We start from the raw sequence: 16060 nt of genomic DNA, 5'->3' as shown, positions 1-16060 counted from the left end.
ATTATCCAAACAAAACCTAAGCCAATAAAAAACTAGGATTGATGAATTTAATTTATAATGTACTCTGAAATCAACCCAAGGCAGTATAAAAAAATAGATTAATAATATAAGTCCCGAAAGATAGAAACAAATGTGTTGTTTCTTGATTGTCGTTTCATATGCTTTCTTTGGATTGGAGAATTTTATTTTTAATTATATAATATATATATATATTTATATATGTATATGCATATGTAGGATCCTACATATGAAGTTCCAATGCCTCAAATGGAAAAGAAATAGATACGTATGAAGTGATGATCTGTAGATTATTAAAACAAATATCTATATAATGTGCAAGTTAATATCAACAATATACCTTCCAAACGGTTACTATATATATATGACAAAATATTATTTATAAAAAAAAAAAGATTTAAAAACTTTCTACAAATCAATCACATATATTAATCTGTTTTACATGCACGCCAACTTATAAATAAATTCTTTCATATCTAAAAATACTTATACGGTCTAATTTTATATTTCTTTTTATTTTTTATTATTATTTTTTATTTTTGTTGACACGGCCATGTTTTTGGAGATAAAATTCCGACCAATTTTAAGATTGCACAAATACTTAATAAGAAGTTTCTTGCAAATACAGTACCTTATACAATTTAAGAGTACATCTAATTCATACGACTTGTATCAAAATCAATAAGCAAACCTTAGATGGTTTATATTTCTGATCTTTTCAATAAAAGCAATTAGATAGGTTAAAGCAATTTTATTATTTAATCGATATATATATATATCAATTTTAAAAATTTAAAAATCGATACAGACCGAATCGTTATCGAAACTAGAACTATTGGTTTTTCCGATTCCAATCCATGGTCTATTTTTTCTAGTTTACTGTTTACACATGTAGCACTTATATATAAGTTGAGATTTGAGATACAGTTCCTCTAATACTTATTTTTCTAAAAAGTAAGTTTATATTAATAACTTAATATTAATGTTCATGTTTAAAATTAAAATTTAATATTATGTTACAAGATTAAAATTTATATGTTATATCAAATGTTATATTAAAAATTATAAGATTGATTTTATATTATAAGATTAATAAACATGAATAATAAAATTAAAATTTTATATTATATTAATTAATAATTCTATATATATAGAATATAATATTAAAAATTAAAATATATTGGTTTGATTTGGTTTAAACTTATTTTTAAAATATTAAAACGGATATCAAACCAATTTCGATTATTAAGAATCTATATCGAAGGTCAGTTACACCCGTAATGAACTATGAAACGTCGGCACATTCCCATAGTACCGTTGGTTATGGAGGACTTATCAACTCAAGCATGTATTGGAAGTGGTGCGTGGCACCTGGTGAATGCAACTCCATGTATTGCGCAATACATGCACGCTTGATCATAAGACGACGATTCGGCATCATAAACGATTGAAAACGATATTAGTGTTACGTACTCCTACTAATCCGTGCTCATGTCAACTTTACGTGGGTCATAAGAGAAAGACACTATCTAATTCATTGGCTTAGGTGATTATTGAAGAAACATGCGCATATATAGCTAAGCTAGGCTTAGGGTTTTGATCAAGGAGTCCGACACATGCGATGCATGAAAGGTCAAATCAGATTAGGAGGAATGGTGCAGAAAAAAAAGAAGAAAAAAGGAACAAAATCTCTTTGCTAAACCGCCCCAAATTGGACTCTCGTCTTGCAAATTGCCACTTGGAAGTTGGAGGTGTCTAGCTCAAGATGACTTTGAAATGACACACAGAAAGACTTCGTACAAAAATAATTCAGGATTTCTTGTCCAACTCATACCGTATTACGTACTGATATATTTCTCTACAACTAGAACTTGTTTATCTTTTTCACTGCTATTCCGTCCCGTGAAGGACTTAAGATTGCAGGAACGAAATCTTATGTACGTCTTGGTGATTCTCTCTTTCTTTCTAGGTACTTTTTTTTTTTTTAAGGAAAACATAGAAAACAATTAAGCATGTGTTATAAAAATATAGAAGATTGGAGTGGCTCAGATCCTCCCATCTTTTCTTGGCTTCAAAATCAATAAAAGTAGGTTGGTTTGCTTTTGCAAAAGAAGCAAGGCACGTTGGTCGTCACATTGACCATTCCAATCTCAATGAGTGTTGGTGATGATGGTGAGGACTGAGGCGGCTAAGCAGATGAAGTCCGTCGGTCCAAGGTACGTACAGACCATGTGGCCACAGTAGCTGTGAAAAAGATGAGCAACAATATATAATATATGCTTTGATTTGGTGGGATTATAACTTGTAAATTAGAAAAAGAACCCCCCAAATGGAATGAAAGATAGAGATAGAAATTTTGATGCATATATGTCCAAGTTTGGTGGCACCTCAAGCGATGGATACCCCACAACCAACAAAAAATAATAATAATAATAAAAAGCATCGGTTCCTATTATATAAGTTAATATCTCAATTCTGACTTATACGATCGAGGGATCTATGAATTTAGATACATCTCAATTTTGCCTATCAGAAGGAGATCAATCGATTCCTAAATATCCTTTGCAATAGACTATACTGTTCTTTTTATCGATAAGAAATAAATTTCTAATATAAAAAAAAAAAAAAGATGATTAGCAATAATACATATACTTCTCTCTTTCTTTTTTCTACCCTTTCACTAGTATGGTTTCATTGTCAGATTTGGAAGAATCTTAAAGCCAAAATCGCATGTCAAACTATTGTAAGAAATTGATATAGGGGCGTACTTGTAGCCATTAAAGAAGAAGAAGAAGATGAGCATGGCGGTTTGGTGCTTTGCTTCCAATAATCACTCTCTATAATCTCATTGCGACACAATATGTTTTGGACATGTTTCGCACGTGTGCGCCTCTTGCAAACCTACAACATTTTAACTAAAAAAGGTTAGAAAGGTATCGAAACACCTCTACTGCCTAAATCGGACTAACTATTCAACTTATACATAGAGCAGAGATACTATTCACTTATCTGACTATTGCTTCTCTTCTCGTATATATAGAGGTCAGGAGGGGTCTACTCTTATCTTCATAACAACCTTATCTCTTATTTGAGTTAGGTTAGTTAATTGAATCTCCTTCCTCATCTGACCTTGTTCAATCTCTGAAAATGCATTTAAATTTATCCTGTAGATGCTGAATCTATTAGATCCCTTTCCTACGGGTGACATGTGGATCATGAATGGATGACTCGAATGTCTTGTCATGAGTTCTTTCCTTTTGGGCTGGAGTTCTTTAAGCATTGTCGGTGAGCCTTGAGGTCGGGGAGATTTTGCCTCTCCAGGACACATATGAAGCAGGGACCATAACCACAAATAGATAGGGCCCGAGTTACAATTATGCCCATAGTAAAGTAATGAAATTAATTATACACTTAAATGGATATCCACACGAGTTGAACTTGTTAACAGAATAGAATTGTTGAATATTCTGCATACTTTCATTAACGAACAGGGTGCCTATATATAGACTTTACATAAGGAATCAAAGAATATATTATGATTACAATTAACAGTAGAGAATAACATAATGTAGCCTTTGCAGTGCACGCTAGTGGTCTGCTGCTGGCATGCTGTGTAACTGGTTTATCACAGTCTAATAGAACTTATATAACTTTACCGCTCATGATTTAACTAAAATCATGTGCTTTTAACTTTTAAGAATGTGTCAATGTCCCCTCACTTTATTAATCACAATAAGCTTTAAAAACATCATCCAAACCTTATTTTGCCGAGTCATGTAGAATGCATCATTTATTAAGATACTTGATGGATACTTATCATATTTACGAGAACGTTCATTTTGTATGATCGATGTAATGTCCAATGCAATGGTACGATATTCCAGTTAAAAGAATATCCTATTAGAATGTTGATGTGCCCTGAAAAACCTCTTGGACTCCACATTTTCTACGTTCCACTAAACTTTGTCATTCGTCTTATTCTCCTTCTAAACACACATTCAAAACCCAATTGTCTATGCAATTCCATGGAGCGATCCTTCCGCGCGCCTCTTCAGCTGACTGTAATATGTATAGACTTTCCAAGTCAAAATGGAAGCTTCTGGCAGGCACTACAATTTTCTATAAACCCCTTGGAAATCAGCCTTTTGAAGTTGGTCACAAAATCAGTAGTGAACATTCAATGTGACGATGGCTCTTACCATATATAATGAATTCTTATAATATTTTAGACAACTCCACCCAAAGATATTACTGCCCCCCTGCCCCTGATATATACCCCAGCCGACACGCACGTACGGAAGCTATTTTTGCAGAAAAAAACTGACAGGAGAGAACAAAGTCAATTTGCAAGAAAGAGTTTCAAATTTTGTAAGCAAATACAGTGTTCAGACTTGAAAATATTCACAACCCATATCCACAAAAACGAAAAGCATAAGCCCCAAGAAGGATTTAATATAGAACAAGGAATGTTGACTTTGTTTCCAGTCCAATTCGTACACATATATAATGGACATTCGAATTAAATATTTATGTAGGGAAAAGAGAATGTTTTTGCAATCATGATGACAAACCAAAGAAATTTCCACTTGGTTTCCTATACCATATGCACAGAAGACAAAAACTACTCGGAATAGTATTAAAAGCTTGTCAACGATATTAACTTTATCAAGAACTCCCTGAAACAAGAAGATTTAACAACTTTTGACTTTAGATCTTTGATTTTTGGGGGTCGGGGAGGTCTTTACATTCATGCTTCCCATCAACCTCATATACTATCAAAATCAATTTACAAATCTCAAACAAACAGCACCAATATTTATCGCCGAAGCCTATTGTGAAAACCAAAGAAGTCCTACAGGTTCAATTCATTCGCTTAAACTTTGATTCAACTGCCGACCAGCATTATTATGTTTGACTATTTTCTTCTCCAAGAACTTATACCACGCTAAATGCTGACTGAATTGAAGATGAGAACCGAGAGGCAAGAGTCTGGGCAGCAAATGTTTGAATCTGCTTCTTGGCATCTGAAGATAGACAAAGCACTCTTCAAGATAAAAAGAACAGCGATAGGCATGGTGAACATAACGGTAGCAACATTGCTCCCAATGCATAACTATGTCAAATAAGGGAAAAATGAAAGAACTTTGTTTCCGTACAGGAGGCTGAATCACTGGAAATGATGGAAAGTTTTTATCAGAGTCAAAACACGTAATAAAGGGATTTAAGACCTTGATGAATTTTCCAATCTACTTTCAGATAAACAGTCCATAGATTATAGGAAAGTTAGGCCGGAATTCCTAAGTTCTCTTGGATAACGTAGAATTTGCTATTGAAGAGTGTCAAATAATGTTTCATAAGTTCTATCAGCGAGTTCCAAAAACTAAATTTTTATGAAAATAGACAGTTAAATTGTTATTCCCTGGTTGATTTGGGTTCAAGACTACAAGCTAATTGTGACAAGCTCTATTTAGCAGATTATACCAGATGGAATTCAGCTTTGAGCATGCATGTTTCTACGCGGTCTGAGCCCAGATAAAACTGAACTTGTTTGAATTATTTGATTCTCAAATCCTGAACAACTGTTTGTTGGGATTCACTTTTCCTAAAGGCCACTTATTAGATATCCTTCTGGTGCTCACCATGCTTCCATCAAGTGGATTATATATTGAAAGCAGTAGCAGCTCCATCCAAATGGTTTTTCTATAGATGCAGTGCCCCATCCAAATGGTGCTTAATCAACATTTACTTAATTTTGATTAGAAGGATTTTAAGTTGCGCATGACATGAATCAAAGGGTTTTTAACTGGAATGAGCAGCTTGGCAAAACTTTTGTATCAGAAGATGTTTTTGAGGGTGTAAGAACAACTATTTTGGTTGCCCTTTAGTCTTTCTACACCAGTTTCCCCTGAACTTTATACTGAGATATACTGATTACAGATGCATATGGCTTTTTTTCCAGCGTGTGCGAAGTAACAGAAAATAGTTGGTCAAAAGTAAGGCTAACCCTCTAAAAAAATAGTCGGTCAAAAGTAAGGCTACTCCTCTAAAAGTATGCTCTACCTATTTAAATACACTTACAGTATAAAACTGAAAATTAATGGGAAGCGTTTGTTTATATTCACAAGCCCAATCCAACAATGGGACAACAGACTTAAGGCAGGCATAATTTATGATGGATGAGTTTTCTAGATGGAGGCATATATTGTCTATCATTACCTATAAAAATAAAAATAAAAAGGCCAGTTTACTTGAGCATTAGGGATGGATGTCCAAAAACTTCGCTTACATAAAGGAAATCAAGAATAAATACTCCAGAATGTTTGGAATAAAGGTGCCATACAGAGAATAAATAAAAGGTTAGGGTTCTAATACCTTTGCGGCATTTAGTGAATCCAACAATGTTTGCAATATTGAGGCACAAACAAACTCCTACAATCAGGAGGAAATCTGGTTCAAACCTGATGACTGAAAATATCCCAAGGACAAACCAAGCAACTGCCTGCATGTGATCAGGGGGGAAAACATATTAATATTACTTATCTACATTGCTTTATAACACAAAAAGGTGCACAAGACATAAATTAACAGTTCAAAAAGGTTTGATAGAATTTCATCCTTGTTTTTAACTGTACTTGGCGAGCATTGATTACCACTACTTGAAAGTAAAACCATTTGCAACAAGGGTGCAGTACAGACAGCGTCATGCCATGTGTTAATCTAGAAATCAAGAATAAGTCATCCATGAGTCTTCTGCCAACTTTTCTCTTAATATCTATTCCAAATATCTAAGCCTTAAGCCTTTAAAGCTTAAACCCAAATATGGGATGATATTTTTATTCTTCATTCCATTTGATTTACCATTAAGGCACCATCATTCTTTCTTTTGTTAATACAACAATCCAAGTTTCTTCAGCACCATCCCCTTGCTCTTACATGGTTCCAAAGTTAATGCTCCATGTTAACATATTTTGGTTAAGATTTTGGTTTCTCTCCGTACAACCTTCATGCATGCAAGCCAGGGTTGACTTCCCTCTGTTTTTCTTTTCCCCCTGAATTCCTTCCTTTTCTTTCCTTTTACACCTAGTTTTTTCTTAGTTTCGATGGATGAAGCTAGGCGTTTTACGGTTGAGTCAAAAACTTTTTTATTCTCGAAGGTGGGTGCCAACAGTTTTCATATTATTGAGAGAAATAGACGTATGGCTCTGTTCATACTCATTAATGGTGCCACTGCTTCATGGGTGGTTAGAATGATTGTGGAAGCCATTGATGCTCGTCGGCGTGAAGTTTTCTTCAAAGAGTTGAGGATGGGTAATGGGGTCTTCACTTTGCAACATCATAGAAACTCAAGGGGATGTTATCTACTGCTGGAGGAGTTTAACAATGGCAGGAGAAGGGGCTCATTGATCATTCCTGAAGGAACTAAGGGTAGCGGCTGGGAGTTCCTTACCACCTAAAGAAGGTGGTGGAACACGTGGTGGAGCAACCAGAAGGTGTTTACAGAAGGGGAGGGAGTTCTGGCCATGGGCTGGAAGCAAAAACTCCTACATCATATGCCTCTGTTTTGTCTAGTGGAAATGGGAGAAAAGGTCTTTGCCTGGTGGAAATGGGGGGGTCTTCTGATGGAGGTAAAAAGATGGGAGATGTTGAGGGTGTTTTTTGGGCTGCCAGAGCTCACCTTTCTGGAGTCCTTGAAGAAGTTTCCTATTTGATGCAAAAAGTAGATCAGGGATTGAGCATAGTGATGGGACTTGGCGTTGAGGTTGGAGGGAAAAAGCACTCTGCGTGTTCACAAGCCTCTGAAGAAGATCTTCTGGATACGGGAAGAGAGCTGTCGGTAAGGGCTGAGTTTAAGGGGGATAGTGGGCCTGCTAGGTTGCATGGGTTAGGCACTGGAAGGAAGCCTGTAAGCCCTCAACTACTTCAGGCACTAGTCTGCCCTCAATATCAGGCCTTAAGGCCTCCTTAATGGGCCGTTAGCCCAAGGCCCACCTCAGATAGGCCTCCTCACACGGAAAGGTAGGCCTCAGACAGGTCTCTTCACACGGAAAGGCAGGCCTCTTCACACAGAAAGCCTCCCCCACCGACGGTTACTATGGCAACCTCTGGGCCAGCACAAAATGTGCCGACGGTCGTCGGCATACATTCTGTCATGGGTGGGGAGCACCCGAAGTCACTGTTACGTCCCACACAAGCTGCAAATGCCAAGAAAGCTTCTGGCTTCAAGGTGGAGGGTGGCGCCATCAGCTCGCTAGTGGTCTCTCTGGTCTTGACATCATAGAACCCACCAACGGTAGCTGTGGTTCAGCCAGATTCAAGTGGGGAACTTTCGAAGGCCTCATTTCAGTCATTACGATCTACGAAGGCCTCTGGAGCGGCTGTGATGGATGTCACCAGTTCCTCCCAGGCCATTTACATCTCGCCATTGCCACAAATAGGGCCGCTGGCCACCGGTCGTTCGTTGGAGTTACTCCCTGCCACGGTTGGCAGGCCAAATGAGGTGGGGACTGTGTCTTCTTCAGGCCCAGCCACGGGGGAGCACCCCGATGCTCCTTAATTTCTGATGGGTCTCTCTGAGACCCTCTCCAAGGTCCTGTGCACTGAGTTGGGAGAAGTGGACGACTCATCTCTGGAAGGGGGGTCGTCGGATGAAGGGGCATCTTATGGGGAAGAATTACAGTTAGTATGCAAGGAGCTAGATGCGGGTGATGTGCCTAGCCCTCTCTGTTCCTTGCCACCAACAGCTTCTTGGGCTGACCCACAACTAGATTGGGTCATTCAGAAGGTTAACAATATGAGTCATTACCTCGGAATGTCCTGTGGAGGTTACGAGGACCAGCTGCAAGCTCTACTCATTGCAATACAAACAGGTCAGCCTCTACTCGCCAAATCTGTGGTTAAGAAAGATAGAAAGCTTAAGAGACTTGCATGCTCCATAAATTATGACGCACGAGAAGGAAGTGCGAACAAGGGATGACACAATGATAGGGTGAATCTTGGCGATCCATGAAGTCCAAGATTCTTTCTTGGAATGTTCGCAGTTTGAATGACCTGAACAAGCGCCTTAGAATTAAGAATTTATTATGGGATAGGAAAGCAGATGTCATTTGTTTGCAGGAGACAAAATTAAAGTTTATTGATAGGCACATCATCAAAAGTCTGGAATTGCTCTTATGCAGAATGGACCACCTAGCTTCAAAGGGTGCTTCAGGGGGTATCCTGGTGATGTGGGATAAGAGAGCAGTTAACTTTGTAGAGGAATGCGTAAGGGAATTTTTAGTAGCACATTCTTTTACAAACGTGGATGATAGTTTTGGTTGGGGATTCGCAGGTGTTTACGGACCAAACGATGACAACAGTAGAAAACTTCTCTAGGATGAGTTAGCAGGCCTATGTAGTTGGTGGGAGATCCTATGGTGTATCGAGGGTGATTTCAACCTCACTTGGTTCCCGAGTGAGTGGTCGGGGGTTGCTAGCATGGGTTTTGCTATGGCTGATTTCTCAACCCTTTTATTTGAGCTAGATTTGGTGGATCTCCCTCTAGCAAGGGGAGACTTCACTTGGTCTAACAGAAGTGCCTGGTCGAGGTTGGATAGGTTTATTGTTTCTCCCTATTGGGAGGCCCATTTCCCCTCTTTATGCCAAAAACGACTACCTCAGCTTTGCTCGAATCATTTTCCCATATTACTAGACAATGAGAGCCTTCATGAGGGGAAAATATGTTTTAAGTTTGAGAACATGTGGCTGAAGGTGGATGGGTTCATTGAGAAAGTCAGTGTGTGGTGGGCTTCTTAGAGCACTCTTATTGGATTAGCTAAATGCTAAATCCATCTCATATTTAGCCAATAGACTCTTAAATAACATCACATTGGATTAGCTAAAGTCTAAATATTTAGACTTTAGTTACAATAACTTCCAAAAATATTTCCAAACTTGGAAGTCACTGTACATTCATCAAATACATATTTTATGATTTATTTCTCTTTCTTCTTTCTCACAACCATTTTCATGTCTACTCAAGTTGGATGGAAAATGGTAAGATATGATAAGTATTTTTTAATTATTAATTATTTTATTACTATATAATGAATAAATAGATAATTCAATGTGAATTTGATGTGAATAGCAAAAGTCAAATCTATCTTATATTATTTTATTATTATATAATGAAAAAATAGCTAATCAATGTTGGGATTAATAAAAATGGAATAGTCAAAAGCTAAACTCATCTCACATTCATCAAAAATGTCCTTTAACTTTAGTTAATCCAATGAGAGTGCTCTTATCAGCTCACAGGCACTCCTAACTTTGTTTTATCTGGGAAGCTCAAAGCCTTGAAGAATGATCTAAGAAAATGGAATTTGGAAATCTTGGGGAACATCAATGAACAATGGGACAAACTTTGTTTGGAATTGCGGCAACTTGACGAGCAAGAGGCTGAAGGGGCATTATCAGCTGATGATAGGGATAGAAAAATGTTTGTAGTCGCTGAGCTGGAAAAAATCACTCTTATGGAGGAAATCTCGTGGAGGCAAAAATCACGGGCTCTCTGGTTGAAGGAAGGGGATAGGAGCACAAAATTTTTTCATAGAGTTGCAAACTCTCATCGAAGAAACAGTGTCATAGAGGTTCTTCATGAGGAGGGCAGGGTTATTTATGGATAGAGATGCTATTAAGGATCACATTGTCCACTTTTATGATAAGCTTTTGACTGAGCAGTACCTATGGAGGCCAAAGGTTGACAGTCTAGTTTTTGACTCCATTGACCACACAAGTGCGGTTTGGTTAGAGGACTTTTGAAGAAGGCAAGGTGATTGGCGTGCTAAAAAGTATAAACAAAGATAAAGCCCCTGGACATGATGGCTTTCCAATGGCTTTTTTTTTCACGCCTGTTGGGACGTTGTGAAGGAGGATCTTATGAAGGTTTTTATTGAGTTTTACTCTTATATGAAATTTGAGAAGAGCCCTAATGTCTCTTTCATCACCTTATCTCCACAAGGGCGAGGTCGGTGGAAGTTAATGATTTCCATCCCATAAGCTTGGTAAGTGGAACTTACAAGATCATCTCTAAAGTTTTAGCAAAGCCATTGAGTGAGGTCATGTGGAAGATCATCTTGAAGTCCCAAAAATGCTTTTGTAAAAGGAAGGCAAATTTTAGACTCGGTCCTCATTGCCAACGAATGCTTGGAGAGCAAAATCATAACCGGAATTCCAGGTATCTTGTGCAAATTGGACATGGAAAAGGCATTCAACCATGTGAATTGGAATTTCTTGTTATATATCCTTGGTAGGTACAGTTTTGGGGAAAGATGGTGTCAGTGGATAAAACATCGTATCACAACAGTCAGATTCTTTATCTTGGTAAACGGCACTCCCGAATGCTTCTTCAACAGCTCTCAGGGATTGCGACAGGGGGATCCACTATCCCCACTTTTATTTATCCTTGTCATGGACGTGCTAAGCAGAATGATGGACAAAGTGGTGGATGGGGGTTTCATCTCAGGTTACTCGGTGGGTGGTTCTACCCATGAAAGCTTGATGGTTTCCCATCTTCTCTTTGCCGATGACACGTTGATTTTTTGTGACCCAGATCTAGATCAGATTCGCTCCCTCAGAGCACTTCTACTTTACTTTGAAATTGTATCTAGCCTCAAGGTAAATTTATAAGTCGGAAGTAGTTCCCGTTGGCTCGGTCAACAACTTAGGGGAGGTGGCTGCCATCTTGGAATGCAAGGTCATATCCTTGCCAATGAAGTACCTTAAACTCCCTTTAGGAGCCCCTCATAATTCTAAGGTAATGTGGGAAAGGGATTGTTGAGAAAATTAAAGGCAAGCTGTCGGGATGAAAGAGAATTTACTTGTCTAAGGGCGAGAGAATCACACTTATTAAGAATACGTTATCTAATCTCCAAACTTTTTTTTTTTTTTTTTTCCGGTGCCCACAGGGGTGTCGAATATACTGGAGAAGATCTTCCGTAATTTTTTATGGGGAGGGCTAGAGGATACAAAGAAATTTCATTTGATCAAATGGGATAAAGTATGCACCTCGTTGTCTTATGGCAGGTTGAGCTTAAGAAACTTGAGAACTTTCAACAAGACACTTCTCAGTAAATGGTTATGGCGTTATCATCTTGAGGGAGATGCTCTTTGGAGAAATATTTTAGAGGCCAAATATGGGAGTGTCTGGTGAGGTTGGTGTTCTAATGAAGTCAGAGGGGCTTATGGCGTGGGAGTTTGGAAACTTATCTAGAAGGGCTGGGATGACTTTCTCGGCAACTGCAGGTTTGAGGTGGGAAGGAGCACATGGATCAAGTTTTGGCATGATATTTGGTACGGGGACATGGCTTTAAAAAAGGTTTTCTCCTCTCTTTATAGGATTACATTGGATCAAGGGTCTTCAGTGGCTGATACTATGTGCAATAATACTAATTCCATTACTTGGTCAGTGAGATTCACTAGAGCTGTACATGATTGGGAGATGAGAGACATTATTTATTTTTTCCGTGTTATATGTGCTGAAGCTAAGGGCAAGAAGGGAGGATAGATTACTCTGGACCGGCACAGGGAATAAGCAATTTTCAGTTTGTTCTTATCACAAAGCTTTGTTGACCTACTCCTTTAATGACTTCGCTTGGAAGAGCATTTGGAGGAACAATGTTCCCCTCAAAGTTGCTTTCTTTAGTTGGGTGGCCTCCCATGGTAAAATCTTAACAATTGACAAGTTAAGAAAACATGGACTCTACATAATGGATTGGTGCTACATGAGTAAACGCAACGGTGAATCAACAGATCACCTTCTTCTTCATTGCAAAGTAGTTAAGGTATTGTGAGATGCAATCTTCTTGAGGCGTGGTATTGCATGGGTCATGCCTAAGAGGGTGATAGATCTATTGTCCTGTTGGTGAGGGATTCGGGGCAATCGCCAAATCACTGTTGTATGGAAGATGGTACCCTTATGTTTAATGTGGTGCACATGGACTGAAAGATGACCGATGTTTTGAGGATAGGGAACGCTCTCCAGACAGCTTTAGGGACTTTTTCTGTCATACTTTGTTGCTTTAGGATTCTTCTATCGTATGGAATGGAACGAGTCTTAATGTTTTGTGCAACTATTAGTAGCACTTAGTTTGGTAATTAGCCTCTTTCTTGTATACTTCCTATGTACACGGGCTTTGCCTATTTACATGGATCAATAAATTTTGAGTAATGCTACATACAGTCATTTTTGTGCACTCCCTGCGCACTCCACTGATATGATTGGCTGGATTAATTTTTTTTTAATACACAACCAATCATATCACTGGAGTGCACAAAGGAGTCCGCGAAAATGACTGCACATAGAATTTTCCATAAATTTTTTACCTATCAAAAACAAAATGTTAACATATTCACCTGTCTCCTTATACCTGACCAAGAAATTTAAACAAACTTGGCATCTCAACTATTGTAATAAATTCAAAGTTTCCATAACAGCACTTTACACGCACCTCGACTATGCCAACACGTCTATGTTTTCTTTGTTGAGGACCCGGCATATAGTACAAGTGACAACTGTATTTGCAGTGAGTGTCCTGTAATCTCTATCCTTTTTAACATCATAGGTAAGGCAAATAAAAGATATATTTAAGTGCCTCGGACACATCCCCCTTAAATAAATATTCCTTTTAGACAAGCAAATCATTAAACGTACACCAAAGTGGCACTACCCGAGTAGACAAGAATTATATCAGAGAAATTCCTGCTCTAACACCTTTAGTGCTTTCTAATGTATTTAACTTGTTAAAAAAGCTAAAGATAAAATAGCCAGATTGCTCTTTTTTTTCTTTTTTTAATTGGCACAGGGTGTCCGGAACAGCGTCCCAACTAATCCCAGGGGTGCACAAGCCCTTGGCAAGGAGTTTCCTGCAAGTGCACCTTAGGTAATTCAAGGAGAAAATTTCCCAATCCGATGGCCCCTAGAGATTGTTTACACCCAATGGGATTCAAACCTTGGACCTTGGAGGGAGCATACCACCAAAACCAAGGCCTTTACCACTTGAGCCAACCCCAAGGGGTTTAGCCAAATTGTTCTTGTGATTGTAATAACATAATCTATCTACAACTACTAAAGTTAATTTTACAGTCGATGCATTTCATGCTCGTTGAATTTTAACATTATAGAAGGTTGCCTTCAATTCTATAGTCTTCATGAAAATTCAAGCACCAAAAGTAATACAAGACATTCAAATGCAACATTTATCCTATGAATACTTACACTAAGATACAAGGTCCACCAAAATAGCCATGAGTCCTTTTTGTTCATCCGAGCCAATGACTGCATGGATGAACAACATCAAAAGCTGTAAACAGACAATGCAGAAAAAATTGGACAAGTAATAATAATATATGGGGGTCGAGAAATATTTGCAGATCCAAAAAGTCAATCATGGCATTGAAATCTTTCTAACCTGTTGGTCAAGGCACTCAAATTTCCACACGCTCTCACCCTGCTCATTTATTTCATTCCACCACCGAAGCCCAACTAAGATCCGGCCACTAATATTCTTGACTACCCAAAAATCAAGAGCGGCAAGGATTACAGTGACTACAAAGATGATAACGAAGCTGTCAAAGAACAATGCAGAAAGAATGTAGAAAGCCAAAGCTGCAGCCTGTCATAAGATATACAACAGAAAAGTTAGAAGCTGGAGTGGATATGTGGGAGTTGAATTTGTGATGGAAAACTCACATCGGGTAGAAACAACACAGCTAAATGGTATATATTACATAATTAAACTTGTCAGCTTTTTAGTGACGGTAGTGCCTAATATGCAAAATTAATATATTATATCAAGGCCTCATTTGGCATCTCCTCAGCTATTTATTTCCCCAACATGATTGTTTGGACAATAATTGTAACAGAGAAAAATGATAACCTTGAAAAGCACATGGAACAAGCACGTTTTCGGGTTGGCATAGTTTTCACCTGCAGGCTGCACAACGTAAAAAGAAGAAACAGAAGATTTATCACAACTTTATATATTTCTTAGCAGTTTATCACAACTTACCAAACAAGAATATAGCTGATCTCAGGTTAATCAGGAACTTAATCAAGTTCCTAAGCACCCAGTCCAAATAACTACACAAAATCACCATCCAAAAACGAAAGGCCCATTATGAAGAAAACCATAGCCGGTCCTCCTAACTATCATACATTCTAAATAGAACGGGATCTTTGCAAATTAGAATTGAATGGAAGTGCAGGTCTCAACTCATTGATTCCTGTAGAAAACTGAACCCCATTTCCAGTCATTTCCAAATGCAAAGGCGTCCTTCAATTCTAACAAGAACCCTCTAACTAGTCATGCATATATAATACAGCACAACACAGATCGACACTCTTACCACCTGCAATTTCCTCGCCAGTAAAACACCCCATTGCTTTACTTACGGAATGAATTATAAATGTTAACAAAAAATCATCATAATGGCGTAAAATATTAAAACAAAGAATCACAGATCAAGAAGAAATAGCTAGAAGGATTTACCTGGCTTAGATCCATTGTGCAAATAGAAAGATCTTGAGCCAATCCTTAAAGATAATGGTAGGAAAACTTTTGCTTTCGTTTTCTGTGTTTTAAGTGCCTCCGACTCTCCGCTTTTCGCCTAGCTGCTTCCCTGTTATCCCGTTTTAAATAATATTTTTCTAAATAAAAACTATATTCCAAAGCACATATATTGTAAGAAAAATATTATAGTTATACAGAATTTTTATAAAAATAAATTTATAAATTAATATATTTTTATGTGAAATTTTTATTTTATAATAAAAATAATTTTACAAATCACATTAAATTATATTATTTTATAAATTTAGTTTTATAAAATTCATTTATCATCATGACACTCTTAGCCGTTAAATATTAACTTTAAAAATGTGGTGCAAACTACATATTTGCACCCTTCGACAAAAAATATGACACATCATCTATTCATTTTAAAATGAAAGAAATGTGCCATACTTCATTAATTTCTTAAGATTAATACAACTAAAAAGCAATAGAAG

The 16060-nt window shown here is 37.6% G+C and overlaps 1 protein-coding gene across 1 annotated transcript; it reads right to left on the bottom strand.

Annotated features, from left to right (window-relative positions):
• Positions 1 to 4628: 4628 nt before the first annotated feature.
• On the bottom strand, positions 4629 to 15700 carry LOC122274224 (Golgi apparatus membrane protein-like protein ECHIDNA). Its single transcript, XM_043083240.1, has 6 exons — positions 15543 to 15700; positions 14931 to 14987; positions 14463 to 14666; positions 14270 to 14329; positions 6391 to 6517; positions 4629 to 5042 (listed from the first exon to the last, which is right to left on the bottom strand). The coding sequence occupies exons 1-6, from the start codon at positions 15555 to 15557 to the stop codon at positions 4954 to 4956; spliced, it is 552 nt and encodes a 183-aa protein (XP_042939174.1). The 5' UTR covers positions 15558 to 15700; the 3' UTR covers positions 4629 to 4953.
• Between the last annotated feature and the right edge of the window lie 360 nt (positions 15701 to 16060).

This window comes from Carya illinoinensis, chromosome 8 (assembly GCF_018687715.1).
Source record: "Carya illinoinensis cultivar Pawnee chromosome 8, C.illinoinensisPawnee_v1, whole genome shotgun sequence".
Lineage (NCBI taxonomy): Eukaryota > Viridiplantae > Streptophyta > Magnoliopsida > Fagales > Juglandaceae > Carya > Carya illinoinensis.
The sequence above is the reverse complement of the archived record's forward strand: the minus strand, read 5'-3'. Positions and strand labels throughout refer to the sequence as shown.

Excerpts from the sequence above, each read along its gene's own strand:
- LOC122274224 (XM_043083240.1), bottom strand. Across the intron at positions 14,667-14,930 it reads TGTTCCATGTGCTTTTCAAG|GCTGCAGCTTTGGCTTTCTA; the intron begins GTTATCATTTTT and ends ATCTTATGACAG. Across the intron at positions 6,518-14,269 it reads GGTGGACCTTGTATCTTAGT|GCAGTTGCTTGGTTTGTCCT; the intron begins GTAAGTATTCAT and ends GATCACATGCAG.